This window comes from Miniopterus schreibersii (genome assembly GCF_964146895.1).
Source record: "Miniopterus schreibersii genome assembly, chromosome: 22".
Classification (NCBI taxonomy): domain Eukaryota; kingdom Metazoa; phylum Chordata; class Mammalia; order Chiroptera; family Miniopteridae; genus Miniopterus; species Miniopterus schreibersii.
Genome location: NC_138124.1, coordinates 15069185 through 15097152, shown reverse-complemented (window position 1 = coordinate 15097152; position 27968 = coordinate 15069185). Strand labels below are relative to the sequence as shown.

Genomic DNA, 27968 nt, shown 5'->3' with positions numbered 1-27968 from the left:
CTGGAAGGAAAGCCCCCGGGCGTGAACCTGAGACGTGCCCGCGGCTTACTCGCTGCCGGGATCCGAGAGCCCAGCTGCCCTGACGTCCTCACTCACAGACTTTATGTCTTCGTTTCTCCCCGAATCTGTTCTTTCGCATTTTCAGTTCTGTCCTGTCCTATTTTCCGGTTTTTTGGTGTTTTTTTTTCCTTCCTGCGCCCAAACGAGGGGCGTTGGGTCGCGCGTTGGGCGCGGGCCCCGAGGGCAGCGAGTGCATGCGTGTCCGTGTGCCGGGCGTTCTCCCGTCTGCTTTGTCCAGCGAATGGCCTCTTCACGCCGGCCTCTCCGCCCCCAGATTATCGGCAACCTGCTCTACTATCGGTACATGAACCCGGCCATCGTCGCCCCCGACGCCTTTGACATCATCGACCTGTCGGCCGGGGGCCAGCTCACCACCGACCAGCGCCGGAACCTCGGCTCCATCGCCAAGATGCTCCAGCACGCGGCGTCCAATAAGATGTTCCTGGGAGACAACGCTCACCTCAGCGTCATCAACGAGTACCTGTCCCAGTCCTACCAGAAGTTCAGGTGCGGGCACAGGGCGCGGGCGCCCGAAAGCCTCTGCGGGCCCGTTTCTCTCTCCGCGGGTAAAGGCGAGAGACTAAGCGCCCCGGCGAGCTCGCCCCGGGCTGCGCTCCCGTAGGACACGCGGGGGACATGCTCAGAGCTCCAGGGGGCGGGGAAGGGGACTTTTGAGCAATAAAAACGTAACCCGGGGACTCGACAGTGCTTGGCATAAAGCAATGATTCTGCACCGGGCACGTGTCACCGTGAGACGGGGTTGGCGAGAATTAGCCCCTCGGCTGTGAGCTCGGGCGCCGCCTTGGACGGTTGGCTCTCCGGATGGCGCAGGTGTGGGCAGAGCTGGACGCAGGCGGAGGGGAGTCGGGGCCGGCGGCCCGCGGGCGGCCTGGGGCCCGGGGAGCACGTTCCCTAGAACCCGCTGTCGGGAGTGAACGGCTCCGGTCTGAACGTATCGAGCCGGAGGTTTGCGGGCTGTGCTCCGCCCAGCTTCTCACGCCCGCGCCCCCCCCCCCCCCCCCCGCCCTTGGGCCCGGCTCCTGCGTGTCCCTCCAGGCGGTTTTTCCAGGCTGCCTGCGATGTGCCCGAGCTGCAGGACAAGTTCAACGTGGACCAGTACTCTGACCTGGTGACCCTCACCAAGCCCGTGATCTACATCTCCATCGGCGAGATCATCAACACCCACACGGTGAGCCGCGAGCCGCGCTCCCCGCCGGCCGCTCCGCCCTTAACGCCTTCCCCGGCTGCCGCTCACGGTCCCCGGGGAAGGGGGCTGAGCTCCGGCCTGTCTCTCGCCTCCCTGGGGGGGGGGGGGGGCGAGTGGGGGCGGAATTGACCCCTCGGTCCCTGCAGCTCCTCCTGGATCACCAGGACGCCGTGGCCCCCGAGCACAACGACCCCATCCACGAGCTGCTGGACGACCTGGGCGAGGTGCCCACCATCGAGTCCCTCATAGGTGAGGCTCTGGCTCGCCTGGCGGGAGGGAGGGGTCCGGCCCCCCCCCCCGTGTCCTCACCGCCCCCGCCCTGAGCGCACGTCGGGGACAGAAACGCGGGCGGAGGGGCCGTTTTTAAACGTGTGTCCACGCGGCCAGGCGACGAGACCTCGCGGGCCGGCGAAGGAAGCGAGCAGAGGGAGGGTTATCACCCGGGGCCGAGGCGACGGCCGGGCGTTTACGACACTGTTCCCCTGTGGGCCCCGCGCCTTTATCGTTTGCCACGCGTTTCTGTTCCTGGGCCCGAGGCGGCCTTGCCCGGGCGCCGCGTCGGCTCGTTGGGGCCTCTCCCGGCTCCGCCCGCCCCGTCCCTCGCGCCTCCTCCCCGGCGTCTCCCGTCTTTATCTTACTGATCCCTTCTCCCTCCCTAAACCTCAGGGGAGGGCACCGGCAGCTTGAATGACCCCAACAAGGAGGCGCTGGCTAAGACGGAGGTGTCCCTCACGCTGACCAACAAGTTTGACGTGCCCGGAGACGAAAATGCAGAAATGGACGCTCGGACCATCCTGCTGAAGTGAGGATTGGGGGGTGACCTACGTGGCCTCCCGAGACCCCTTGGCCTCGGCCGACGAGTCCGCCTGTCCCCCCCGAAACGGTCACCGCGGCCTTGCCGGCCCGTCGTTGCGGCCGCCTCGAATATCTCCCTCGGCGCAGGACTTACCTGCCTTTGTTTCCCAATCAGACGCTAAGGTTGCATTTACATCTTGGCCGTCCAGCCGCGGTGGCCCCCCCGGCGCAGCTGCATCGGGGAGCCCGGGGCCTTGGCACCTGGTGGTGGCGCCACTGATGCGCAGGCCCGTCGGGGGGGAAGCAGGACGCCCGCCGAGCTTCAGACGTTCCCTCTGCTTCCTTTCAGCACAAAGCGTTTAATTGTGGACGTCATCCGGTTCCAGCCGGGGGAGACCCTGACGGAGATCCTCGAGACGCCCGCCACCAGCGAGCAGGTGACACCTGGGGTTTGACAGGCACCGGAACAGGGCAGAGATGCCCCCGTGGGGGGTGGCCTGCGGGTAACCCAGAGGGCAGCGGCCGTTAGGGCTCCTTGAGAAAGCTGCCGGCTCCTAACTCCGGGCAGACGCCTTAGGGCGCGGGGCTCCCTGCACCTCCTTTCCTTCGACCCGAGGCAGAGTCCGGGCCTCCGCCCGGTAATTATGGGGCGTCACAGACTTAGAATTTTGTCAAGCGCCTCGATAAGGTGGAATACAAGCACGGGCTATGGCTCCTTGGTTGGGGAGACGTGGTAAACAGACCGGAAGCCACGGGGGAACCCGCAAAGCTGAGCTGCAGCGCCGTTTAGAAGCCGGGGGGCGGCCTGCGCGGGATTCAGCCTCCAGGAGGCGGCAGAACTAGCAAGAGCCCTGGCGTCCTTGCAGCATTTCTCGAGCTGCGCCCCAGAGCAAACGAGGGGGCTTCCGCGTCTCAAAACGTGACAGGGAGAGAAGGGGGGGTCCTGTAGCAGGTCGAGCCCGGGCTCCTGGTTGTACCTGGGAGTCCAGCAGGGAAGCCCCAAGAAGTCAGGGGTCCAGAAGTCAGGGGTTCAGAAGTCAGGGGTCCAGAAGTCAGGGGTCCAGAAGTCAGGGGTTCAGAAGTCAGGGGTTCAGAAGTCAGGGGTCCAGAAGTCAGGGGTTCAGAAGTCAGGGGTTCTCCGCCGGCTGTGGGCTGAGTGCTCCCCCCCCCCCGTTTCCAGAATGCGGTTTGGGGGCTGCGTAAACGCGGGTTCCGGGCGGCTGCCCTGAATTTACCGGTGGCGGTGGGGGGGCCTTTTACGTGTAGGAAGCGGAACATCAGAGGGCCATGCAGAGGCGCGCTATCCGCGACGCCAAGACTCCCGACAAGATGAAAAAGTCGAAATCCGTCAAGGAAGACGGCAACCTCAGCCTCCAGGAGAAGAAAGAGAAGATCCAGCTGGGCCTGAAGAAGCTCGCGGAGCTGGGGACGGTGAACCCCAAGAACAGATACCAGGAGCTGATCAACGACATCGCCAGGGTACGGCCGGGGACCCCGGGGGCCCGGTGGCCGCGCTCCGAGGCCTGTAGGGACGGGGCCCGGTTCCGATGGCCACCGGCCCTCCGTTCGCGGGCAGGTTCCCGTCCTTTCCCCGGGAGAGTCGCTTCCGGTCCTTGTAACGCGAGGACCCGGCCCTAGGTCAGAGCCTCGGTTCACGGGGAGCATGAACCCGAGCGTCCGTGTCTCAGTTTGCCTCGGGCTTCTTCCTAAGCATCTCTGTGAAATATAAAATCCACACTGAGTTGATCAGTTGATATGAAACCCCGGTCTCTCTCTATCTCCCTCTCCTGACGACGTATTTTAAGAGGCTTCACGGCACCGGCCTTGCACGTAAATTCTAAGAATTTACATTTAAAGTCTATGAAAGCGACACATTTCCCTCCCTCTAGAAAATAAAAGCGGGGGGCGGGGGGCGAGGGGCGGAGGAAGGGACCTGATGATCGGAATTCCCCGGCCCGTTGCTGAACACGAGCTGTGGCCCATGAGGATGGGCGGCCACGCAGGACGCGGCCGGGCGCGGCGGGGCTCTCGCGGTCGGCGACGTTCCCCTCACTCGAACGATTGCGTCCCAGGACATCCGGAACCAGCGGCGATACCGGCAGAGGAGGAAGGCCGAGCTGGTGAAGCTGCAGCAGACCTACGCCGCTCTCAACTCCAAGGCCACGTTCTACGGGGAGCAGGTGGATTACTACAAAAGCTACATCAAGACCTGCCTGGACAACCTGGCCAGCCGGGGCAAGTGAGTGTGTGCTTTTATTTAAAAATTTTTTTTAAAAATGTGTTTTTATTGATTTCAGAGAGAGGAAAGGAGAGGGAGAGAGAGAGAAACATCAATGATGAGAGTCATGGATCGGCTGCCTCCTGCTCGCCCCCTGCTGGGGATCGAGGAGCCTGCACCCCGGGCCTGTGCCCCCGACCGGGAATCGAACCGGCGACCTCCTGGATCCTAGGTCGATGCTCAACCGCTGAGCCACGCCGGCCAGGAAAGTGTTTCCTTTAAAATGAGCCCGTGTCGGGGGCGGAAAGAAGTGGAGGTCACTGACGTGACCTGGGAAATTTTTGCCTAAAGCTCGCTGGACCCCTTACTGCATTTGCTCTTGATTTTGCTTCTAGTCGTTTGTGTAAATCCCTGGTCCCGTTTGTCACTATACGGCGCAGACGGCCGCCGTGAGGGGGTTTCGCGGGTACTCGCTTATAAGCACTCCGCTCCTTTTTAACGGCCGCATAGTATTCCACTGCGTAGGCAGATATAACGGCTGGTTCGATAAGTTCTCCGTTGATGGGCATGTTTGTTCCTTCCAGTTACCTATTTTATTTTATTTTTTTAAATTCTGCAACAAGTAGGCTCTTGTGCATATGTCGTTTTGCAAACATGGGCGTATTTCTAAAGATAAATTCCTCGACGCGGGATGGCGGGGTCCAAAGTTTTGTGCGGTTGTGATTTTATAGGTATTTCCGTTGGATTATTCACTTTTACACTCCTGCCGGCACTTCTGTCCCCGTTTCTTGAGACACCACCCTCCCTCGGGAGTCCCAAACCCCTGATTTTTGTCGATCTCAGTTTTTCCTTTCATTCTTTCTCTTTCCGCTCAGTCATCCCAGCGGCTCCTAACATCCGTCTATTTTTTCATTGCTCCCTCTCCTCTCTACTCGCTGTGCTGGCTTCAGCTCTTCTAAAAAGTGCTTGTTCTAGGATGTTCGTACTTTCTCCCCTCGCGGCCGCGGGGCGCGGGGCGGCTCCCCTGGGGTTCAGCGCAGTTCCCGCAAGCGGGCGTCAGGAGCCTTCACACTTTTCCCGGCAGGGGCCTAGGGACCCGGACACTGTCAAGTCCATGGCGCGTTCTCAAGTGTGACTTAAATTAAAGACGAAATCAGTTCAGCTGGCATTGCCTCGGCGAACCTAACATTCACGTGCCGTTTCAGAACTGACGCTCCCGTGGCCGGGAAGTTCATTTTCTGACCTCATGGCCTTGAATCGCCAGGAGAATCAAAGTGGGGAGTTATAGAAACTGATGTGGTGTCGTTTTGACAGGGTCTCCAAGAAACCCAGGGAGATGAAAGGCAAGAAAAGCAAGAAGATTTCTCTGAAATACACGGCAGCCAGGCTCCACGAGAAAGGGGTCCTCCTGGAGATTGAGGACCTGCAAGTGAATCAGTGAGTATTCGCTTACTTCAGGGGTCAGTGTCTTTCATTCCTGCATTTATCGCAGCTTTATGGTCTTGCCCGTGTTTCTCGAAGCTGAATGACCATTGTTTTTGTTTTTGTTTTTGGGTGTTTTTTTTTTTAATTGTCACCCACAGTTACCTTTTCCATTGCTTTTCAGAGAGAGTGGAAGGGGGGGAGGGAGAGAGAGGAACATTGATGTGAGAGAGAGACATCGATTGGTCGCCTCCTGCACGAGCCCCGACCAGGGCCAGGGATCGAGCCTGTAACCGAGGGACATGCCCTTGGCCGGAATCGAACCCAGGACCCTTCAGTCTGCAGCCCGAAGCTCTAACCACTGGGCAACACCGGCCAGGGCCTCCCCCCGTCACTCTTGAAGACATCGCTCGTCATTTCACAGGATATTTTTATATAAAAATGTAAAAATTTTTGCATTTCACAGGATATTTTTGCATTTCACAGGATATTTTTATATAAAAACGTAAAAAAATCACACCCTCCTGATGTTATGTTTCAACAGGTTTAAAAATGTTATCTTTGAAATCAGCCCGACAGAAGAAGTGGGAGACTTTGAGGTGAAAGCCAAGTTCATGGGCGTTCAGATGGAGACGTTTATGTTACATTACCAGGTGGGTCTGCACCCGATAGGACGGGGGGGGCGGGCCTCTGGGTCTGGGGTCCCGGTCGCAGAGTAGATAGAAAAGGGACCCCCTTGGCGGACGCTGTCCCCGAGAGGCGCTGAGCCGGGCCCCACGCTGCGCAGAAAGGGGCCCCGTGTGGCTCTGTCTGTCTGGCGGGGCCTGTGCGCCCTGAGATGCCGAGACCTTCAGAGCAGCCCCCCCGAAGCTCCCACTTGGCGACGCCACTCGGTGGAGCCGGTGCCTGGGCCTCGAACGAAATGCTCAAGCACAAGCCTTGACAGAATCGCAAACCTGCTCAGTGGCTTGACGCCCTCTTTAAAAAAAAAAAAACCACTTTTTTACTGGGCGCTTAGAGGAGGAGTTGGGATTAACCGCGTGACCGTGTCCCCCAGGACCTGCTGCAGCTGCAATACGAGGGGGTGGCGGTGATGAAGCTGTTCGACAGGGCCAAGGTGAACGTGAACCTCCTGATTTTCCTTCTCAACAAGAAGTTCTACGGGAAGTGACCGGCGCCCGCCGCCAGCCGGGGGGACAGGCTCTCGGGGGCCCTCCCGCCCCTTCCCAGGGCCTCTGTCCCCTCGGGACGCGGAGACCAGCCCACGGCGTGTGCCCCAGCCTGACGCGCTCCCAGCGCCACCTCTTCAGCTCCCGCTCTGACCGGACGTTTGTAGCCCCCCCCCCTTTATTTTTATTTTTTTTCCATAGTGAAATCATATTTCAGGCGCAGCCTGGCCCTCGCTCCTTCATTTTCTTCTGTCAGGTGGGAAGGGCTGGGCACTGGGCTCAGCTCTCTCTGCCGTTTCGGGCGCAGAGGTCCCATGACCGTCGGGGGAGCTTGGGGGCCCCTTCCCATCGGCAGTCGTGCGGGTGGGACTTGAACACCTGTGAGCCGGAGGGAAGGCCGTCAGCGCCCACGACATGCACGCAAAGAGGTCAGGCCAGCTTGTCCCCGCGAGGTCGCCCTTTAAAAGCGAGGTTCCTTTATATTTCGAAGGATCCGGGAGGCCGGTGGGCCCCCCGCGTTGCTTCCCCTTACGGGCAGGGGATGGTAGGGGTCCCTGTTCTGTGTTCCGGGGAAGCACTCCTAGATAAGGGAGAGGATGTTTTTAAATTTTGCCATTAAACGTTGACAGTTGTTAGAGTAACTCTCTGGTCAGTGGATGGGAGAGTCCCCACTGATAAAATGCAGCTATTTGGGTAAATTTAGAATGGTCCTCGGCGCCCGGCCCTCCCTCCCTCCCTCCCGTGTGAGGCGCCTGCCCGCCTGGGGTTGCTGCAGAGGCCGGCGAGGGTCAGGGCCACGGTCCCCTCCGCCCCCCGAGGCAAAGGGGCGGGTGAGCCTCGCCCAGGATGTAATTTTTTTCAAAACTGTTTCATAGCTTGAGCGCTTTATTAAAGTGTAGATTTATTTCTTTAAGTAAATAAAGAAAGGGTGAAAGGAATTTTAAAGATTTATATGATGCTTTTTAAAGCCACTAGGATACTACAAGAAAAGTTTTTTTTTAAAAAAAAAAAATTGGCTTATCTGTATATCTGAAATCGCAGAGCTTTCTTACCGCCGAAACACTAGGATTGATCTGCACGGCTGCAGAGAGAATCCTGTTTTAAACGGCCTGAAGCAAAAATGTAAACGAAAGAGCCAACGCGACGTGTTCCCCCGTTTCTTTCTCTTTTCCCCTGCTGCTCACACCGCGCTTTTATTTTATGAACTCCAGTCTTCTGGGTTCCGTAAAAAAAAAAAACGTTCAATTCTAAACGTTGACTTAAAAAATAAATAAATAAATAAAAATGAACATTGAACTTTTAGGAAGTTTTTATTCTTAGATAAAAAGCCATAGACCTTTTTAAAAATTCTGTATCCAGGAAAATATATCAATTAAATCATGCTACTGAGCCTCCGTTTCCTCTAATGTTTCGGTTCAATATCCTTTCTTTCACCATGCTGTAAAACCTAACAAAATAAACTAACATTTAAAGATCTACCAATGTATATTTAAAGCCAATAAACGGTTTTGTTCATAAGAAAAAGCATGCAATGTGTCCCTATTGCGGATGTGAGTATCGGTTTTTTCCGTCAGGCCCGCGGGTGCAAAACGCCGTGGGAGTCCGCATGCTCCAGGCAGCCCACAGGCGGGCGAGGCGGGTGAGGCGGGACGTGCCCTGACCTCGTGTTTTGGCGTATTTTGCAAGATGATTTTTTAGTAGATATTCTCCTCAGATGAAAAGAAGATGCTGTCACAGGTAGCATCGCCTCAAAAACCCGGACCAACCAAAGTGTCGGCCCGTTTACATCCAGAGAGGACACCCATCCCTAATGCTTGTCGGGGCCCAAAGGCCACGTCCCTGAGCCGGGCTTACGACTCCTTTCATAGGACATGGCAGCCCGGCCGGCATGGCTCAGCGGTTGAGCATCGACCTAGGATCCAGGAGGTCACGGGTTCGATTCCCGGTCGGGGGCACAGGCCCGGGGTGCAGGCTCCTCGATCCCCAGCAGGGGGCGAGCAGGAGGCAGCCGATCCATGACTCTCATCATTGATGTTTCTCTCTCTCTCTCTCCCTTCCTCTCTCTGAAATCCATAAAAACATATTTTTCACCTCAAGATTCTGAGAGCAGCTATACGGAGAATTACGTCACAGTAGCATTGAAAGGGCCCCGACGAACTCGGGTGGCATCGAAACCCTGCTCCTCTCGCTTCTTTTGTTCATGAGCTTGAATTTCTGTCCGGTCTCGGGCCTCCTTTGACCTTCTTCGCCAGCCATCCTGACATTTGCCACGAATCTACTTCCTCCCCGCCCAAAATTGGGACTGCCCGGCAGGTCGATGCAGCACACAATTGCCTTTGTATCTTTTTGTATGAAATAAAAAAGGTCCTTTGTTCATGTTTGCGTTTGTTTTTCTCGGTTTCATCGCTAGCAGTTCCTGCTAAACAAGACGGTTGATTAGCGTGAGACATAATCATGCAAAACAACCCCTGATAAAGTGTTTTGAAGGAGCCACCGAATCGCTGAGTTACCTCAGAGAGGTTTTTCACGCAGGAGTAGCCTTGTTGCGTGTGGTAATACGCTCCCAGCAGCCTCGACGTAGAAAGAAATCGGGGGGTGGGGACGACAAACATCACGGTGCCGAGGTCTGGTGGGCTGGTGCCTGAAAGTCTAAAATCGTGGCAGCTTTTAATGGTAAATGGCAAGATTGGGCCCCTCTGGGAAAGAGCAAGGCAGCGAGAACGTGGGTTTTCCTGGCAGTGGGCCCATGTGGCGGTGACTCCTCTGAGCCTCAGTTTTCCCTTTTGGAAATGGGGGTGATGCTACCTGGTAAGTGTATAAAACGAAGGGAGAGGAGGAGGAGGAAGGCAGCTGTGAAAATGAAGAACGTTTTACCCTTTGGACAGCCTGGACGGGCCTGGAGACTATTGCGGTGTCCCACTGTGCCAGCCGTAACCGTATTTCCGAAGCTGAAAGGCGACGACCACGTTGCCGAGACGGGGCTGCAGGTAGGATTCTGGATGCAATTTTGGCTCCTGGGTCGAATTTCCTCTGTGATTTGATTGCTAAGGTGTAAGTGAAGCAGAGCGTCTCCGTGGGCTGTTTCGGTCGGTGAGGACTGTTGTGACCATTTTAATAATAATCTTTTTGTACTTAAACTATGTTCACTGAAAATAAACCCAGTCCGGCCGGTGAGCATGGACCTAGGATCCAGGAGATTGAGATTCGATTCCCAGGCAGGGCACAGGCCTGGGTTTCGGGGCTCGATCCCCAGCAGGGGGCGTGCAGGAGGCAGCTGATCAATGACTCTCTTCACTGATGTTTCTATTTCTCTCTCTCCCTCTCCTTTCCTCTCTCTGAAATCAATAAAACATATTAAAATTAAATAATTAACCCAGACACTATACCAGGAAATCAGAAAATAAAATATAAAAAAAGCGTGGTAAAACAGCACACAAGGAAACAGAGGACATCGATTATAATTAATAAAACAAGCTAAACTCCAGCTCGTCGAGGTATCTCGTCATAAAGTTCTAAAAAATTAAAATTAAAAAGAAAAATCGGCCTAAATGCTATATATGAGACGCACGAAAAAAACATAATAAAATACTATACAATACAAACGAATCTCAAAAGCGAAAAAAGCTGCAAAAGATTATTCAGCCTGTCCCTGCTGTAAGATTTAAAAACAAAATTTGGGCATTCCACGGGCAGTGGGCAGGCGCACCCAGCAGACGCGATAAAAAGTGTAACACCGTTGGGGGGGGGCGCAATGAAATGCGCGGTGCCCGTCTCCAGGGGGGACGCACAAGGAGCGAGGGTGGGGCTTTGGCTATTTCTGATTTTTCGCTTCTTTTACTAAACGCCCAGTAAGTGGAGCAGAAGGTTTCGGCGTGTTTCGTGCTGACGGCCCAGTTAATACCTTTCTCTGCACCGGGCCTGCGCGCCCCTGCGATGTCTCCCGACCTGTGAGAACCCAGCCCCGCGTTCAGGGCCGTCGGGGACATCTCGGGGGCCTGTCTCCATCGACACCGGGTGGCCTCTGAGCTGCCAAAGCGCCCCCCAGGCCGGGGCCACCCGGGGGGACCACCCCTGGCCCGAGCCCGACTCTGCAGAGGCCCAGGGAGGCTTGGAAAGGGCCTGCAGAGCGAGCCCGGGCTGGGAGCGCTCAGGGCGCACCGGGCGGGGACGGTGCCTCCGGGGCGCGCAGAGCAGAGGCGGTTTGTTTCTTTGTTTTCACAGAAGGTGCCGATTTAGTAACTTTGTATCGGCCGGGCCTGGGCAGGCGCCGCGGACGGGGTCGCAGGAGCGGGCGGGCGGCGAGCGGGGGGGACCGGCCGGGAGGTTCGCTCCGACCCGAGCCGCGCGCCCCCCCGCCCCCGGCTTTCACCCCAGGAAGTCAACCCTCGTCCCTTTGGGGACAAGGCTGTTCCAGCCGGTTCTACGATCGTAACGTCGATCCAGGCTGTCGCCACGCGGTAGCGTCTCGGGGACCTCGGCGGCCCGCGTCTCTGCGCGCTGCGGGTCGGGGTTCCTTGCAGGGGCGCTCGCCGCGGGGTCCGCGGCCTGGGGAAGCCCTGCGGCCGCGCACGGCGGGGGGCGGGGCCTGGCGGGGCGGAGCAGAGAGGGGCGGGGCTTGGCGGGGAGATGGACGGGGCCGAGCGGCAGGGCAGGGCGGGGCTGCGCGTGGGGCGGGGCCTGGCTGGAGACGGGGCGGGGTCGTGCGTCGAGGACCGGGCCTGGCGGGGAGACAGGCGGGCCGTGCGGAGGGGGCGGGGCCTGGGGAGGCGGGGCGGGCGGAGGGGGCGGGGCCTGGGAAAACGGGGCTGGGCGTACGGGGGGCTGGGCCTGGGGAGGAGGGGCGGGCGGAGGGGGCGGGGCCTGGGGAGGCGGGGCTGGCCGTGCGGCCGGGACGGGGCTGAGCGTGGGGCGGGAGAGGGGCGGGGCTTGCGGCTGGGCGGGGCCTGGGGAGACAGGCGGGGCGTGCGTCGGGGGCGGGGCCTGGGGACGGGGCGGGGCCTGGGGGCGGGGCGGGGCCTGGGGACGGGGCGGAGCCTGCGGGGGGCAGACCTCGCGCGCTCCCGGGCGCTCGCAGGCTCTGGGGCCGCGGCGGCTCCTCTGCGGGGTCGCGCGGGAGGAAGGGCCTCGGGCGGCGGCTCGGGCGGCCTGCGGACCGACGGACCGACGCGGGGGCCGAGCCGCAGGCCCCGCGCCCGCCGGGCGCCCCCGCCCGCGCCGGGCCGCGCCATGGCCTCCTCGCCGGGCTCGGGCAGCGCCAACCCGCGGAAGTTCAGCGAGAAGATCGCGCTGCACACGCAGCGCCAGGCCGAGGAGACGCGGGCCTTCGAGCAGCTCATGACCGACCTCACCCTGTCGCGGGTGAGGCCCGGGCCGGCGGGGCGGGGCGGGCGGGCGGGCGGCGTCCGGGCCTCGCCACTCGCCCGCCGTCGGTCCCCGCGCGCCCTGGGGGCGGGAGGTCGCGGGGCCGGGGCGGCGGCGCCCGGAGGAAAGCGCCCGGCGCGCGGCGCGTGTTCCCGGCCGGGGCGCCCCCCGCCCCCGGAGCGCTGCGGGCTGGGCCGGGCGGGCCGGGCCCCGGGGTCTGGGCCCCGCCTTTCCGCCCGCACCCCTCGGAGGCGCTTCGTCCCCGGCCGGCTCGCGGGGTCCAGCCCCGGCCGGCTCGCGGGGACCCGCAAGGTGCGCGGCGTCGCTGGGGACCGAGGGGCTGCGGGCGGCGCGGGGGCGGCGCGAGCGGGAAACACCCGGGAGGTTGAACAACCGCCGAGCGAGGCCGCGGGGGGTGGGGAGCCCCCGGGGGTGCCCGAGAGGGGCCCCAGCGGGCCGGGGGGGCGCCCGAGGCTGGCCCGGGGGGATGGCGAGGATGGGGGGCCGGGGCTGGGCGCCGGATTGCGATCGGGGGGGGGGTCCCCGCGCAGGGACCTGCGGGCACCTGGTGTTTGGGGGTCAGCACAGCGTTCAGGGGAAACGCCTTGAACCTGTCGCCAGGGCTTTTAAATTGGGAGATGTTCCCAGAAACCCGGGGTCTCTCCAGAATATGTTTTTTATATATATTCCTCTGTATGTTTTTCTATAGATGTTTAAGTGTAAACACATATGTAATGTATACTTTTAAAAAATCTATATTTTTAATTGATTTCAGAGAGAGGGAGAGAGACGCAGAAACATCCATCGGCTGCCTCCTGCGCGCCCCCTACTGGGGATGGGGGAGCCTGCACCCCGGGCATGTGCCCTGATCGGGAATCGAACCGCGACCTCCTGGTTCCTAGGTCAACGCTCAGCGGCTGAGCTACACCGGCGGGGCTATGCTATAATATTATATAAATATAAGACTGGGAGACACTCATCCTGAATTCCCATATGACAGCCACTGACTGGAGCTGGGGGGGTGGCCCGCTCCTCCAAATGGGGCCTGAATTCTCTTCGTTGGCCACAGTTCACACCCCCCACCATTGCCTTTTATATTTTTGATGGTGTTCCCTTTTAGTGAAGTTAGGGGCAAAGCGAAATAGTCTCACATTTACGTGCCTGTCATTCTCAGAAAGAAATATATAGATAAAGAAGGCTGAGGGTTTCGAGAAAAATTTGTTCTCATTCCCCCTGACTAGCTTCACGCGTTTATTACCCTGCTGGTGTCCACGGGCATTCACGTGTGACCTCGGTTAGATTCGGGGACGTGCCGGAGGAGCTCAGAGCACGTCAGGGGGAATGGGTGGAAGCTGAGGATTTAACGGTGGGGTCTGTGGTGTTTAGATACATAAACTGCATGTGTACAAATGCGTGCATTCCCTATGTCTGTGTACCTAGAGTCGACCAGTCTCTCACCCAATTCACGAATCCCCTTAAAACAGCCCTGATGGATGAAGCCGTGAGTAGGACACAGAATTTTTTTATTTTATTGATTTCATACAGAGAGAGAGAGAAACATCAATGATGAGAGAGAGTCATTGATCGGCTGCCTCCTGTGGCCCCCAGTAGGGATCAAACCTGCAATCCGGGCGTGTGCCCTCACCGGGAATCGAACCTCAATTGCCTGGATCCTGGGTCAGTGCTCAACCTCTGAGCCACGCCAGCTGGGCACAAATATGTGTTTTTTAAATATTAGGGCCCCAACAATGAATATTGGGGTTTTACGTTAAAATACCGACTCTGGCTTCTTTTAAGAAATGAGATTATCTAACAACACTCACCCTACGTTTCTGCATGGCAGCAGTTACCTGGAGCTGAACACTGGCTGCCACCATTAGATAAGGCATGTATGTGTTCTTCCCTTTGCCACAATCCCCACCACTCCCTATGGTGTTCCTCACAGCGAGTCCAGCCCACTTCACTTAGTTAAAAGGCAGGGAGAGGAGCCAGCAAAGAAGACTAAAGAGCCACTAGACAGAAAAGGCAGGCGGGTTATTGATAAAAGGGAATGTCGACCAGCCTAGCCCAGTGCTGCTGATTTGGTCTAACACGATAAGGACACGTCCTTTGGTCTTCTAGTCACCTGGAGGTCATTGGTAACCTTGGTGAGAGCCACTGCATTGGCTGGAAGGGAGGTTGTAAGGCACTGAGGAATGAATGGGAGAAAATGGGGCCGGGGCCAGGAACTTGTTCAAGACGTTCAGCTTTGAAGGACAGCGTGTCGTGTTGAGAAACCACAGGATAGACTCAGTGTTGTCAACCTGGAGCGTGAATTTGGCTTGAATATTTGTAAAAAAAACCATGGTATTTAGATTAAAACAAACCTGTTATGGAGTAGTGAGGCCTTTGGGAGAGGAGGAGATTGAGGAGACTAGAAGACGCAGAACTGAGCTAAGTTATCTTTTTGCCAAGCGCTCTACCCATCCCTTCACTCTCATCATCTCGGGTTGTTCTCACAATGACCCTATGGAGTGTGTTTCTAGAATGTTCTTTATTGTGCAGACAAGCGAGCTAAGGCTTGAGGGGTCAGGTCACACGGCTGGTAAGTGGTAGGGCTGGGGTGCGAATCTGACTGTCGCACCGAATGTCTGTATATTTAACTATTTCAGAAGCATTTGCTGAGAACACTTTCTTTCCCCATTGAATTGCTATGACACTCTTTTGTCAAAAATCAATTGACCATATCCGTGCGGGTCTATCTTTGGACTTTCTTTTCTGTTCTGTTGATCTATATATGTCTTTTATTTCCACAATAGCACCCTGCCTAGACTGCCGTAGCTTTATAGTGAGTCTTGAAATGACTTAAGTTTTCCAACCTTGCTCTTTTCAAAATTTGCTTTGGCTGCTCTGGGCTGCTTGCACATCCATAAATTTTAGAATTACCTTGTCAATTTTGGTAAAAAGGCCTGCTGGGGTTTTGTTTGGGGATTGCGTTGACCATTAGGATACGTTTCCAAAAAGGAGTTAGTGAGAGGATTGGATCTCATTTCCTACAGACCGTGGAGGGAAATTTCCCTCAAGCGGGTGACCGTAATCTAAAGGTCGCTAACTCGAGTTACAGGGTAAGGCAGGCACGGGAAATGAGTGGAGGGGTCAGGCCTGAGACGATACATAGCAGGTGATCTCGGGCCATCGTGGAGGAATGACAGGGTACAGTGAGGACTTGGTCAAGCAGGAGAACCTAAGCCCTGTCTAAGGGGGGCCATCGCTTCTCAGCCCCGTGCATTTGCCGTGCAAGGGATGCGGGTTTAGTATTGTTCAACCTCTCAGTGAAGAGAGGCTGGGAATCCAGATGTATATGCAGTCTTCCAATTTTAAAATTAAAATTTTAGACGTTGACCCCGGCCGGCGTGGCTCAGTGGTTGAGCGTTGACCTGGGATCCAGGAGACCGCGGTTCGATTCCCGCTCAGGGCGCAGGCCCGGGTTGCAGGCTCCTCGATCCCTAGCAGGAGGCGCGCAGGAGGCAGCCGATCAGTGACTCTCATCATGGATGTCTCTCTCTCCCCCTCTTCCTTCCTTGCTCTGAAATCAATAAAGACATATTTTTAAAAAAATTTTTTTAAACATTGAGCAGGTCAGTGTCATGGGGGTCAAACAGCTCTGTAGGCTAAGGGCGGCCTGCGGCCTGCCAGTCTGTGCCCTCTGCCTCTGGCTCATCAGTGCCACCGACAGTCTCTAAGGTTCTTTCTGTTTCAAGGATTGTACGTCTCAAAAGAGGAAAAGATAAAAAAAATTCTCATGGGTTTAGGAGATAGCTGAGAATGTCAGCGACGGTGGCTGGAGACGTTGCCCAGAGCCGGACGCCCTGCAGGCCACTGTCTGTCCTTCAGTCCTTCGCGAAGGAGACAGCAGAGATTTGCCCAGCCGCCTGGCAGCTCCAGGCCACAAAGCCAGGCCCCCTCGTTCCAAACCCAGTGCCCTCTTTCCTGGTGCCGCCGTCCCCGAAGGCTCTAGACACAAACAGGCACTTTGGGAGGGGAGCCGGTGAGGGAGCCGGAGAGAGGGCCCTCGGCCCAGCCGAGGCGGGCGTCTGGCTGGACGCAGACCGCAGCTTGGGGAAGCGTCGGGGCTTTGAGGTAAGAGCCGCAGCCTTTGTGAGACCCTGAAGGCCGGCGCTGTGGTACATACTCCATATTCATGGGCTGGTGCCTGGCACAGCACCTGACACGCAGTTAAAAGTTTTTACGTAAGCGAATAAATGGACGGATTGACCGAGGGAGGGGTCAAAGCCCCTAGATCAAGACGGGTGCGAATTCCGTCTGGAGAACTTCAAGGACAGAGCCGTCAAGTGCTCCCGGTCAAGAGCTGTGAGAATGTGAAGATCAAAAGCGGAGACCGGATTCGTAGAGCTCAGCTGACAGGGGAAGGCTCCCGGGTCCCTCTCGTTGACCGTCTCAGATCTGGGTTTTGATGAATAGATCGTAACCGCCTCCCAGGGAGGTGTGTTGGACAGCTCAGGCTCTGTGGGTGTAAGGAAACTAAGGCCGCCAAAGGGATTCGTGCGCCTTTAAAACTCCCAGACACAGGCCCTTATCTTTTGGGAGATGCGTGTTGAAATACGGGACGGTGTGATTCCTGGGATTTTGGTGGAGCGCCGTGGGCAGGGGAGGGGTAAAGACGGATCCAGACTAGACGTACGCTGGGAACACCGTGGGAGCTGGAAGACGGCTGGATGGGGTTTCAGGACGCTTACGTCTGTTTTGTGTATATTCGAAAGTTTTCATAATAAGCGGGAGAAACAGAAAATCAGAGGGCTTTGCAGGCTCAGCAGTGCTTTTTGGTCAACCGAGCTTCACTTCTCTGAGCTTGTAAACAGTACGGGCATTGAGGGAGAAATGAAAAAATAAAAAAAATAAATAAAGAGGAGTGTGGCAGAAATAAGAAGGAATATGGGTTTTCGGTATGACCGCCGGAGCTCGGCTTCCTGTAGCTCTGTGACCTTGCGCAAGCCCCTGAACTTCCCCACGCCCGGGTCTCCGGGCCGTACAGGTGGGATGACGCAGCAGAGACGACTCGGGCAGTAGACTCGGGTCTGTCGGGGTTTTTTTTTTTCCATTAGACAAAGAGGAAGGGTAACGGAAGGGCGAAAGCCGGCCTCAGGGTCCCGGTCTACCCCTTCTTCCCGACGTGAGCTATAAACGCCCGGGGTTATGTAACCGCAGAGGTCATGTATTATTTCAGAAGGAGGGCTCTTCAAGACCAGACCGGACCCCTTTGGGGTTTACAAGAACTGTAACCCGTTTATTGCCTCTTGAAAAGCAAAGCTCTTGCAGCGGAGAGGCGTGTGGCCACACGTACCAAGCGCAGCCGCTCGGGGCCTCCTGCCCCACGTGGTGATCAGACCCCGGTCGGGGAGGTCCTTGGTGGAGCTGTCTTCTCGCAGACATCGGTGTACCCTGCGGGGGAACCCCCTGGCAGTGTGTGCTGAGCCCAGAGACTTAAGGATCGCTCCCTGGAATGTGTCCTGTGGAAATGATTCAGGAGAAGTGGCTGTGTTGCTATGAGATTCGATTGCGTGATATAGAAAGGGCTTCGGATCGAACCTGGGTGCTGACGACAGCTGTGCAGTTACTGCACGTGACGGTGAAGGGCTGGGAGAGAACGTGGGGAAGGGGGAGCCCTTAGCATTGCAGAGCCGCAGATCGTGGCTTCATTTTATTTATTTTTTAAATATGTCTTTATTGATTTCAGGGAGAGGAAGGGGGAGAGAGAGAGAGATGGAAACATCAGTGATGAGGGAGTCCTTGACCGGCTGCCTCCAGCACGCAGCATGTGCCCTGGCGGGAATCGAACCGGGATCTCCGGGATCCTAGGCTGAGCCCCACCGGCTGGGCTGGCTTCGTTTTCTTCAAGAAATTCTTAGTCGCCGCTGAAGACCGTGCCTGCACGCCTCCCCGCACACTCCCGGAGGCCCCGCCGGAGTGCCCTGCTCTCGCGGCGCACAGGACATTTGGGACACGGGCAGATTCTTTCCAAAAATAGAGCAATTGAAAACCACGAAGCACCGGAAACCTAACGGTTTTAGGTAGAGAAGAAACCGAAACCGAGGCTTCCCCCCGGGCCGGCTCGCTGCAGAACGCCGTGCTCGGATGCTTTCCCAGCCCTCGCTGCCCTGCCTCTAAGGTCTTGAAATCTCTGTCTTTCCAGGTTCAGTTCCAGAAGCTCCAGCAGCTGCGCCTGACGCAGTACCACGGCGGGTCCCTCCCCAACGTGAGCCAGCTGCGCAGCTGCGCCTCGGAGCTCCAGGTACCGCCGGGCGTTTGCTTCGGGCGGGGCGGGGCGGGGCGGGCGGGCGGTCGACGGAGATCCCGCAGGGCGAACGTGCCCGGGGTACAGCCCAGGGCTCGCCTGGGCACTGCATCGTTTCCTTTGCCCGTGTCTGCTGCGTAACTGATGTCACAGGCGGCCCGAGGCGGCACTGTCCGGTGGGGGTGTCATGCCAGCCATGTGTGTCCTTTAGCTTTTTCAGTAGCCACACTCAAGGCAAAAACGGGCCCCGGCTGGTCAGGCTCAGTGGTTAGAGCGTCGAGGGGCCTGTGGACTGAAGGGTCCCAGGCTCGATCCCGGCCAAGGGCACGTACGTCGGGTGCAGGCTCGATCCCGGCCGAGGGCACGTACGTCGGGTGCAGGCTCGATCCCGGTCGAGGGCACGTACGTCGGGTGCAGGCTCAATCCCGGCCGAGGGCACGTACGTCGGGTGCAGGCTCGATCCCGGCCGAGGGCACGTACGTCGGGTGCAGGCTCGATCCCGGTCGAGGCAACCAGTCCATGTGTCTCTCACATCAGTGTTTCGCTCTCTCTCTCTCTCTCTCTCCCGCTCTCCCCCCTTCCCCCCTTCTCAAGTCAATTTTTTAAAAAAATATATTCACATCGTTGCACAACCAATCTCCAGAAGTTCTTGTATCTTACAGAACTGAAATTCTGTACCCGTTAAATAACAACGCCCACCCCCGGCCTCGGCGCCCGCCGCTCTTCTTTTCTGTCTCTGCGACCCCGACCCCTCCGGGTACCTCGCCGTGTGAAATGGTGCAGCGCCCGTCTCCTCCCGACCGGCTGTTTTTAGCATAGTGTCCTCAAGGCTCGTCCACGTTGTAGCACCTGGCAGGATGTCCTTCCTTTTTAAGGCCGCGTGATACTCCAGTCTACGTATAAACCGCATTTTGTGTATCCATTCATCCAGCGGGGGACGGTCGCTTCCACTTCTTGGCTGTTGCGAATGTGCTGCTGTGCACACGGGGGCGTAAATACCTCTCCCGGGACATGATTTCGGTTCTGCTGTGTGCGCCCGGAAGAGCGATGGCTGGGCTACACGGTAATTCTATTTTTGATTTTTTTTTTTGGGAACTTCCAAACCGTCGCCCACGGTTCCTTTACCGTTTTACGCTCCCACCAACAGCGTGCAAGGGTTCCCATTTCCCCACATCCGCACCGACACGTGTGACTTTCTGCGATTTTATTTTATTTTATTTTTGTATAGTCATCCTAATGGGCGTGAGGTGGTGGTATTTCGTTTTTTAAAGTTTCGGTCATTCTAACGCATGAGTGGTGCTATTTCATTGTGTTTTAATTTGCGTTTTCTTGATGACTGGTGGCGTGGGGCACCTTTCTCTGTGCTTTTCTGACATTCTTGTATCTCTGGCGAAATGCCTCTTCAGATCTTTTGCCCCGTTTTTAAACCGAGCTGCCCGTTTCCTTCTGAGTGAGCCGTGAGAATTCTTTATGTATCTTGGATACCATTCCTTTATCTGATACGTATTTTGCAGATGTTTTCTCCCAGCCCCTGGCTCGTCTCTTCCTTTTCTTAACTAAAGTCGTGAGGAGCAGATGTTTTTAATTTTGATGAAGTCCAATTTATCATTCTGCTCTGTTTTGGTCTGTGTCTTTTGTGTCTTTTCTAAGAATTCTTTGCTTAACTCAGGGTCAAGAAGCTTTTTTCCCTATGTGTCCTTCTAGAAGTTGTATAGTTTTGGGTATTAGAGGTAAGTAACTTCAAGTTAACTTGTTTACAAAGTACAAAGTGTAGGTTGAGGGCCACCCTTTCTGCGTAAGGATGTTGACCTGTCCCGGCGCCGTTTGTCGAGAAAAGTTTTCTTTCCTTACTGAGTTGCCTTTGACAATTTTGTGGACAATCACTTGACCATATACGTGTGGGTCCACTTCCTGACTGTTTTAGTTTCTTTGCTTATCCATGAAATTTTAGAGCCAGCTTGCCGATTTCTATAAGAACAGCCGGCTAGGATTTTAAATGGGCTGCATTCGTCTGTAGCACAGCCTGGGGAGAACTGATACCTTAATAATGCCGAGTCTTCCAGTCCATGAACGTGGTACAGAAGCCCAGGTTGTGATTCAAGGTTACGTTGTGTATAATTATTTATTTAAACACAGTCTTCCTCCTCTCAGGTCTCGGGTCACTGTGGAGTTCTCAGAAACGCTTTCCCATCTGTTGTTTCACTTGATCTTTGCTGCAACCTTAGTTGCTAAGCACGGTGCTGTTTTACTACTGGGGAAAGACCAGTTTCCCATCCTCACGGAGGCTCTGAAGCACAGTCTTTTCCTCCAACCCACCGGGCGCTTTTCGGGGAACACAGGCTTGCTGGATGAGGAAACCAAAGCAAGCTTTTCAGGCTGCGTTGACTCTCCTTGGCAAGGGGCAGGCCGTCGGCCAGCGGTGGCTAGGGCATAGCCCTCAGGTCTCTAGGCAGGGCCTGGCCTGCGGGCATTGCTGGCAGAGAGGAGGGGGGGGCATTGCCTTCTCTGAGAGCTGGGGCTGCGTCTGCTGGGTAGGGGACGGGTAACCTCGAGCGTGTCCCAGCCCGCAGCTCGGCTGGGGCACCCGTGAGCCGTGCGGCCTGAAGCTACAGAGAGAGGGACAGAGGGCTGCTGTCCGAACGGGACTGTCTGGGCGTGGCCGTGGCCTTCACGTGACCCACCGAGTCCTTTCAAGTTGCACCACTGAGAACGAACCACGCGTCATGCATCTCTGACCCGCTGCATTGTTGACAGAGTTGTGTCATCTTATTTGCAGCTGAGGGTCTGCGAGCTTTACCTGGTGCAGGGAACAGCCTGGGGGCCCGAGGGGGAAAGCCCTGCCGCGTGGCGAGGCAGGGAGGCCCGGGCGGCCAGGCCCGGCGGCGGTTTCCTCGAGGCCCAGCGCCGTGGGCGTGCGTGATGAGGCCCGGGGCCCGCGTAGCGAGTGTCCACACCAGCGCGGGGCTGCCCCTCTAGGTTCGTAGCTTTTTTTTTACGTCATGAGCATTTTGCTCTATATTCAAGTGGCCTTAAAAAACATTATCTCCAGTGCCTTACGATAGCCTGTCATGTGGCTGCACCACAGGTTATTCAGCGGCCCCCTCACCGTGGTACGTTGTTTCCAGTGTCTGTTCATCTGTGTGTGTTGTGTGTATAAATCGATGATACACGAGGCCCGAGGGCGTCTTAGTGAAAAAAGGCAAAATTGAACCTGGACCTAATTGATAAAGTTGTAATTAATAATTAAATTTAAATTAAAAAGCCAACCACTTGAAAAAAATTTAAATTATTTAAAAAAACGATTAGCTATATTATCAGTGGCAAGTTAGAATAATATATAAAGGGGGGGGGAAAGGTTATTTTTATAATAGTTTAAAAATAGGTATACAGGGTGTCCCAAAAAAATGTATGCGCACTGTAACGGCCGATAGCTCAATTCTGAAAATGCCATGTATCTTACTAAACACTGCCTTTATAATTACTCAGCGTGTGTGTGTGTGTGTATATTTTTGGGGGACACCCTATATATGGACGAAACGTTTATTTTACTTAAGGAATTTGTAAGAACTGTATGAAAAACACTATAAGGCATGAGAGAAAATAAACCAAAAGACGTGCCTTTACTTTGCAACCTGATGAAAGCTGTGGTTTCCTCCTGAGAAAGATGCACACGCTCTCGTTTACTTCCTTTAAAAAGAAGTTTTTATTGGGGAAAGCGTCAGACATTTCGCATTTTGTATGTATTTTGCTCTTGTGTCAGGAACTCTCGGCCTGGGATGATTTCCCTTTATTTATGCTTGTCGCAGATATTCAAAATCAAACATTAAAAAAGCCATTTCCCTTGTCCCTTTATGCCTGGTTTTCCGAATGTGTGACTTGTGGAGGACGTTTCGGGAGCTTGGTGCAGGGTGTGAGGCGGGAGAGGCGGACTCGCCATTCCCCGCCGCCGAGCCTGTCTTTCGCGTGCGAAGTAGGGTTAATAACGACTGTCCGCAGGAGAGACTGGGGAGTGGGTGGCAGGAGGATCCCCCGGCCACGGGGCTGGGGGCCGGCGTGAGCTGAGGGAACTGGGGTGGAACGACCGGTCCTTCCCGGGCCACTAACTGGATTCTGTCTGTGAGGCCCGTTCGTCATAGTTTGTGGCTTTTGTGGCCTGGTCATGTGCTCAAGACTTAAAAGCGGGAAGGAGTTTTGTTCCCAAGGTCGTAAACCTTAGCCAGCCGGCCCCCGGGCACAGCGTGCTCCCTGCCAGCCCGAGACTATCCCGTTATCCAGACGCCGTGGGATATAACGCGACGGGGAGCAGCCTTGGGCTTCGCGTGCGCTCTGCGGGAGCGTGTTTCGAACCCGTCGCGCGCTGCTTCCAGGAGGGTTCTCACCGGTCGCTGGAACCCGTCGCGTGCTGTGCCTCGGTTTCTTTTCCGGAGGAGACGCCTTTCTGACCTTGTTCCTGAATTCCCTTTAGGAGCCCGTTCCCCCCAAACCACGTGCGCTTCGCAGCTGTGACGGTTTTTTCCCGTCTCTGTGCGGGGTTTGCTCACTGGTTCGCGTCTGGTGTTTGGCTTCCAGCCGCATCTTCTCTTCTGCTTAAGGAAATGGCGAGAATCGGGGACAGTTGGGGGCTGAGCGGATAGCTCTGGAGGGTGCGTCTGTCCCAGGAGAGGCGCTGCGCCCGGGGGTGTGGCTGTCGGCCGTCTTTTTAAGGAATATTTGAGTAGCACTTTTCTCTTCCGTTGGATCTACCCACGTGTGTTGAACAGAAACCTTACAGAGTGCAGGGGAAAGAGACAGCCCGTGAGTTTCTAGGAGTCAGGACTAAGGGTCTTTGAGACGATGGCAGGGCCGAGGAGGCCCTGGCCCCACCGCTGAACTGGGACGTCTGCCTCCGGGAGAACTTGCGCGGGAACTGGGGCAGTGCCACGCTCCTCCTGCCTTAGCCAGGGCGATTCCAGGGCGATTCCAGGGCTGATTCCAGGGCGATTCCAGGGCTGATTCCAGGGCGATTCCAGGCTTCCAGGCCAGGAAAGGTGGGAGGGACGGAGCTTCTCCTGACACGCCCACCCTGTGGGTAAAACCAGCGATCCGCCTGAAAAGAGGGGCCGCGAGGACTGAGCCGCCAGTACATGTTTTGTTTGAAAATCAAAGCTTCGGGGCAATACCGAGGCCGCACTCCATGGTGGCCAAAAGGTCAGGCTCTGAATTCGGGTCCAGCCTCTGCCACGTTCCAGCCCCGGGACCTTGGGCAAATCACGTGCCATCCCTGCCGTTCCCTCACCTGTGGAATGAGGGCGATAGCGAGGCAGGACCAGGGTTTTGTTACGAGGGCTTGTCTCCAGCATGAGTCCTGTCCCGGGTCATTTGTTCTTACTAATAAGCAGAAATTAGAAGTTTCTTTTTTTTTGAAATATGTCTTTATTGATTTCAGAGAGAGGAAAGGAGAGGGAGAGAGAAAAATAGAACCATCAATGATGAGAGGGTCATTGATCGAGCCCGCCCCCCGGGCCTGTGCCCTGACCGGGACTCGAACCCCAATCGCCTGGATCCTAGGTCGACGCTCAGCCGTTGAGCCACCCCCGGCCGGGCTAGAAGTTTCATTTTAATGAGGAAAATTATTTGCAACAAGTCGTTAGAGCTAAGTCCGAGTTTTCATCACCACAACGTGAGTGCCGTTCGCTTCCGTTTGGAGAAGTGGAGATGCTTGGAGGGGACACCCCTGTGCTCCCAGGATGGCGCACCCCAGGGACACCTGCTGGACGCAGAGCCTGCATTTGTGGGGGCGGAAAACAAGTCTGAGAATCACGGGTCTTGGGGCTCTGTCCTTTCTGCCACGGAGGGTGCTCTGCACACTCTCCTGTGTTCTTGCTCTTCCGTGTGGCCGACCTGTGTTCCTGTGGCCTCCAGACCGAGCGTCGGCCCCCAGAGCCCAGCCATTCAGTCCTGTCCAAACAGGGAGATGCCAGGAAAACACGTGTTTTGACTGTTAAATACTTTATAAGTATAATTTTAATACCTAAATAACACCTCATCATATATGACTTATAATTTATAACTGTCCCCTATATGTCGCACATTGTGGTTTATTCCAGTTTTTCTTTACTTTGAACAATATAATAATTGACACCTTGGCGTGTGAGTCACCCGTGCTTCCGATCATCGATTTCCGTAGATAGATGGATGCAGTCAAAGAGCAGGAATATTTGTAAGGTTATTAATGCACGTGGCTTTGCTGCTTTTTGGCAGAGATACTTAACCTCACAGAACTGTTGACTCTGAGCCACTTGACTATTTATTATTAAGGACAGGCGATCCCTGGCCCTTGCAGAGCTAGCATTCCAAGTGTCGACTATTGAAGGATGGCTCCAAAGTTCATGGCCCAAAGTAGTTTGCGTATTTACCGAAGCACAAAATTCAATCCCAGGGGCCCAGAGGCTGGTGCGCAGAGCTGAGTCCCTCGGCCGGTGAGTGGCCGGGGCTGCCTGGCGCATCTCCCTGGGGCTCTGGGTTCCTCTCATACCTCTCACGTGTTGCTTTAAATTTAAAAAAAAAAATTTCATACAGAGAGCTTTCGCCCGAATGAGGCGGCCGTTAATTTATGGTGCGCACACGGGCATAGAAAACCCGCGCCCGGCGGGGAAGTGTGACTCGAGAAGGACCGGGAGTTTGCACAGATATTTCCTCAGTAACAAGAGTGAAGATCAGCAGACGGCTACTACCTTCTAACTGCACCGTGGTACGTAATGGCCTGGCATTTATAGATTTATAGAAAGTGAATTTAATTTCACTTTCAGTGCCAGCGATAGAAATGGTCCTATTTATTTGTTTAATACTTACCTGAGGACGTTTTCATTGACTTTCGGAGGGCGAGAGAGAGAGAGAAACGTTGATGCCAGAGAGAAACGTCCCGTAGCTGCCTCTGGCACGTGCCCGGACCAGGGCCACGGGTCAGACCCACAGCCTGGGTTTGTGCCCTGACCCGGAATCGAACCGAGACCTTGGGGCGCAGGGGACGGTGCTCCTACCTACTGAGCCACCCCTGCCAGGGCGGGAACGATTCTCTTTATAATAAATCAGGACATGGTTACACATGTCTTTATAATGAAATATGAAAATAAATACATTAGTGAGCTGCTACAGATATTTCCTCCTTACTTACTTTAATTTTTAAAGAAATCCTCTGTATTTTGGTGGGAATGTCTTACACTCAGGCCAGGAAAGAAAGTGCGTGGAAAACAATTTAATCAGCATCCAGGAGCCTGAGAACGAATGAGGTCAAGAGACAGTGCTGGGACTGATCACAAATTAACCTCTGCTTGGCCTTGTGCTGCTTCTAAGGGGAACCACCCACCCGCCAGCCCCAGTCACAGTCTCAGAGCAGCTCCCTCCCCTCTTTGCGTGAACGATTCCCCTTGAAGCCGCTTTCTCTGCTTTTGGCGACAGTGGTGGCGGTGACTATAGTTGCCTCCGGTCTGGCCCCCAGAATATTTCACAGTCCACCGGCAGACTCGCACCCTAGCTCTCCCCGTCCCGGGACCTGCCTCTCCCCCCGCCGTGGAGGGACCCGATTTCTGCGTGCCCAGACTTCTTATATGGTGACCTGGCCTGTGGCCCTGCCCAGTATGTTAAAGGCCTAGAGTCGGGCTGCGACGTGCCCACATGACGTGACCCTGATGATAAAGCCGTGGGTGCAGATGGAGTCAGGGGTGGCGGTTTCTCGCTTCTGTTGTAGCCTTTCCCAGGCTCTGGAGGCCTCTTGCCTGTCTCTAGGACACAGCGCCATCCGAGCCAGAGGGCCCGAGGCCGCCTCACACTCTGTGATTTGGCCTCAAGTCACCATTGTTGGCCTTGTGCCTCAGCTCCGATAACTGGACTCTTGTCTGGCTCCCGGGTGCCAGAATCCCATGGCAACCCGCCTCCTCTGCCGGCGCCTTGTTTTTATCTGCCTCCCTCCCAGGGACTGCGCCCTGCCCTGAAACGCAGTGCCCAGTGCACTTTCCCGACGGCAGCTGCCCGTTTGCGCTTCTGACTGGCTTCCTGAGCGCCCCAGATTGCTCCGTGCCGCGCAGCGCCTGCGGTCAGGAGCCCTCCGATCTGGACGCTTATCTCACCAAATGGCAGCTCGGGCCTTCCGGTTGCTCAGGCCAGGGCCTTGGAGTCATCCTTAACTCCTCCCGTTCCCGCACGTCCCTCAGCCGGGCCTTCAGCAGGTTCTCGCTCCTGCATTACAGTGTGTCCAGCGTCGGACTGCCCTGCCCCGAGACGGGCGTCTCCGCCCTGGACTCTTGCACGGGCCTCCGACTGGGCTCCCGGCTTTTGTCCTTGCCTTTCAGCGGTTGTCAGCGCAGCCATCTCAGTGATCCTTAAAAACACGAGCCAGATTACATCGCTTCTCCTTGCAGAATCCCCCGTGGCCAGCGCGCAAGGTGCCCTGTGGGGCCCGGATTGGTTAGCTCTCTGCTCTTCCATGCGACACATCTGCCCAGCGCCCCTCCTCGCCTGCTCCGCTGCAGCTGCACTCGCCTTTTTCCGTGCTCCTTCAGCCCTTCCTAGACCTCTCTGCCGGGAATGCTCTTCCCCCAGGTATCTGAATGGCTCCTCGCTTCTCTTAGCTCTTTGTCCAGATCTCTCCCGTCAGCGCGGCCGGTCCTATCTAAAATCGCACCTTTGTTCTTATTTAATTTCTCTCCTCAGTAGCCAACAGACTATATATTCCTATTATCTTAGTTATATTTTGTCTCCTCCGTTAAAGTCTAAGCTCCAGCCCGGCCGGCGTGGCTCAGCGGTTGAGCGTCAACCTATGAACCAGGAGGTCGCGGTTCGATTCCCGCTCAGGGCACAGGCCGGGGTGCAGGCTCCTCGATCCCCAGCAGGGGGCGCGCAGGAGGCAGCCGATCGGTGACTCCTCACTGATGTTTCTCTCGCTCCCTCTCCCTTCCACTCTTTGAAATCAATAGAGATGTATTTAAAAAAAAAAAAAATTAAGCTCCATGAGGACCAGGGAGCTGCGGTTCACTGATGAATCTCCAGGGTCTGGACCGGTGCCTCGCCCGAGTATGAGTTCATTAGATAGTCGCTGAATGAATGAGTCAGACACTGACTGTCTGCCCCGTGGCAGCACTGCTCCAGGCACTTAGATGCCGGATCTCGTCTGACTCTCGCCGTAGCTCTGCACCACGGGGCTGTGTGATTCCCGTTGCGCCCACGAGAAAACTGAGTCTAATAAGAGAGGTTAATTGACTGGACCGAGAGGAGCTGAGCCGCGGCACAAATGTCCGATAGGGCGGCACGTTAGAGCGAAGGTAGACTTTGTCGTGAGACAGTCTGCGCTCCAGGCCCAGCTCTCAGTTCCTGGTCGAGTTAAAAACCTCTTCAAGCTTTAGTTTCCTCAGTTGTAAAATGTGGACAATAATTCTCCCCCTCAGAAGGACCGGGTGAGATCACGGGCTT

The 27968-nt window shown here is 56.0% G+C and overlaps 2 protein-coding genes across 3 annotated transcripts in view; both read left to right on the top strand.

Moving 5' to 3' along the window:
• IQGAP1 (IQ motif containing GTPase activating protein 1) overlaps positions 1–9247 on the top strand; it is a 53845-nt gene extending 44598 nt beyond the window's left edge. The window contains exons 29-38 of the mRNA XM_081124374.1: positions 335–567; positions 1117–1249; positions 1414–1516; positions 1934–2069; positions 2412–2499; positions 3329–3541; positions 4135–4301; positions 5595–5717; positions 6247–6355; positions 6760–9247. Coding sequence (XP_080980500.1) covers positions 335–567; positions 1117–1249; positions 1414–1516; positions 1934–2069; positions 2412–2499; positions 3329–3541; positions 4135–4301; positions 5595–5717; positions 6247–6355; positions 6760–6873 — 1419 coding nt within the window. The 3' untranslated portion in view covers positions 6874–9247. The remainder of the gene's footprint in view (positions 1–334; positions 568–1116; positions 1250–1413; positions 1517–1933; positions 2070–2411; positions 2500–3328; positions 3542–4134; positions 4302–5594; positions 5718–6246; positions 6356–6759) is intronic.
• A 2679-nt stretch (positions 9248–11926) lies between these two features.
• Positions 11927–27968, top strand: part of CRTC3 (CREB regulated transcription coactivator 3) — a 50917-nt gene continuing 34875 nt past the window's right edge. For both annotated transcript variants that reach the window (XM_081124373.1, XM_081124372.1), the window contains exons 1-2: positions 11927–12229; positions 18423–18521. In XM_081124373.1, the coding sequence (XP_080980499.1) occupies positions 12098–12229; positions 18423–18521 (231 nt within the window). In that variant the 5' untranslated portion in view covers positions 11927–12097. The remainder of the gene's footprint in view (positions 12230–18422; positions 18522–27968) is intronic.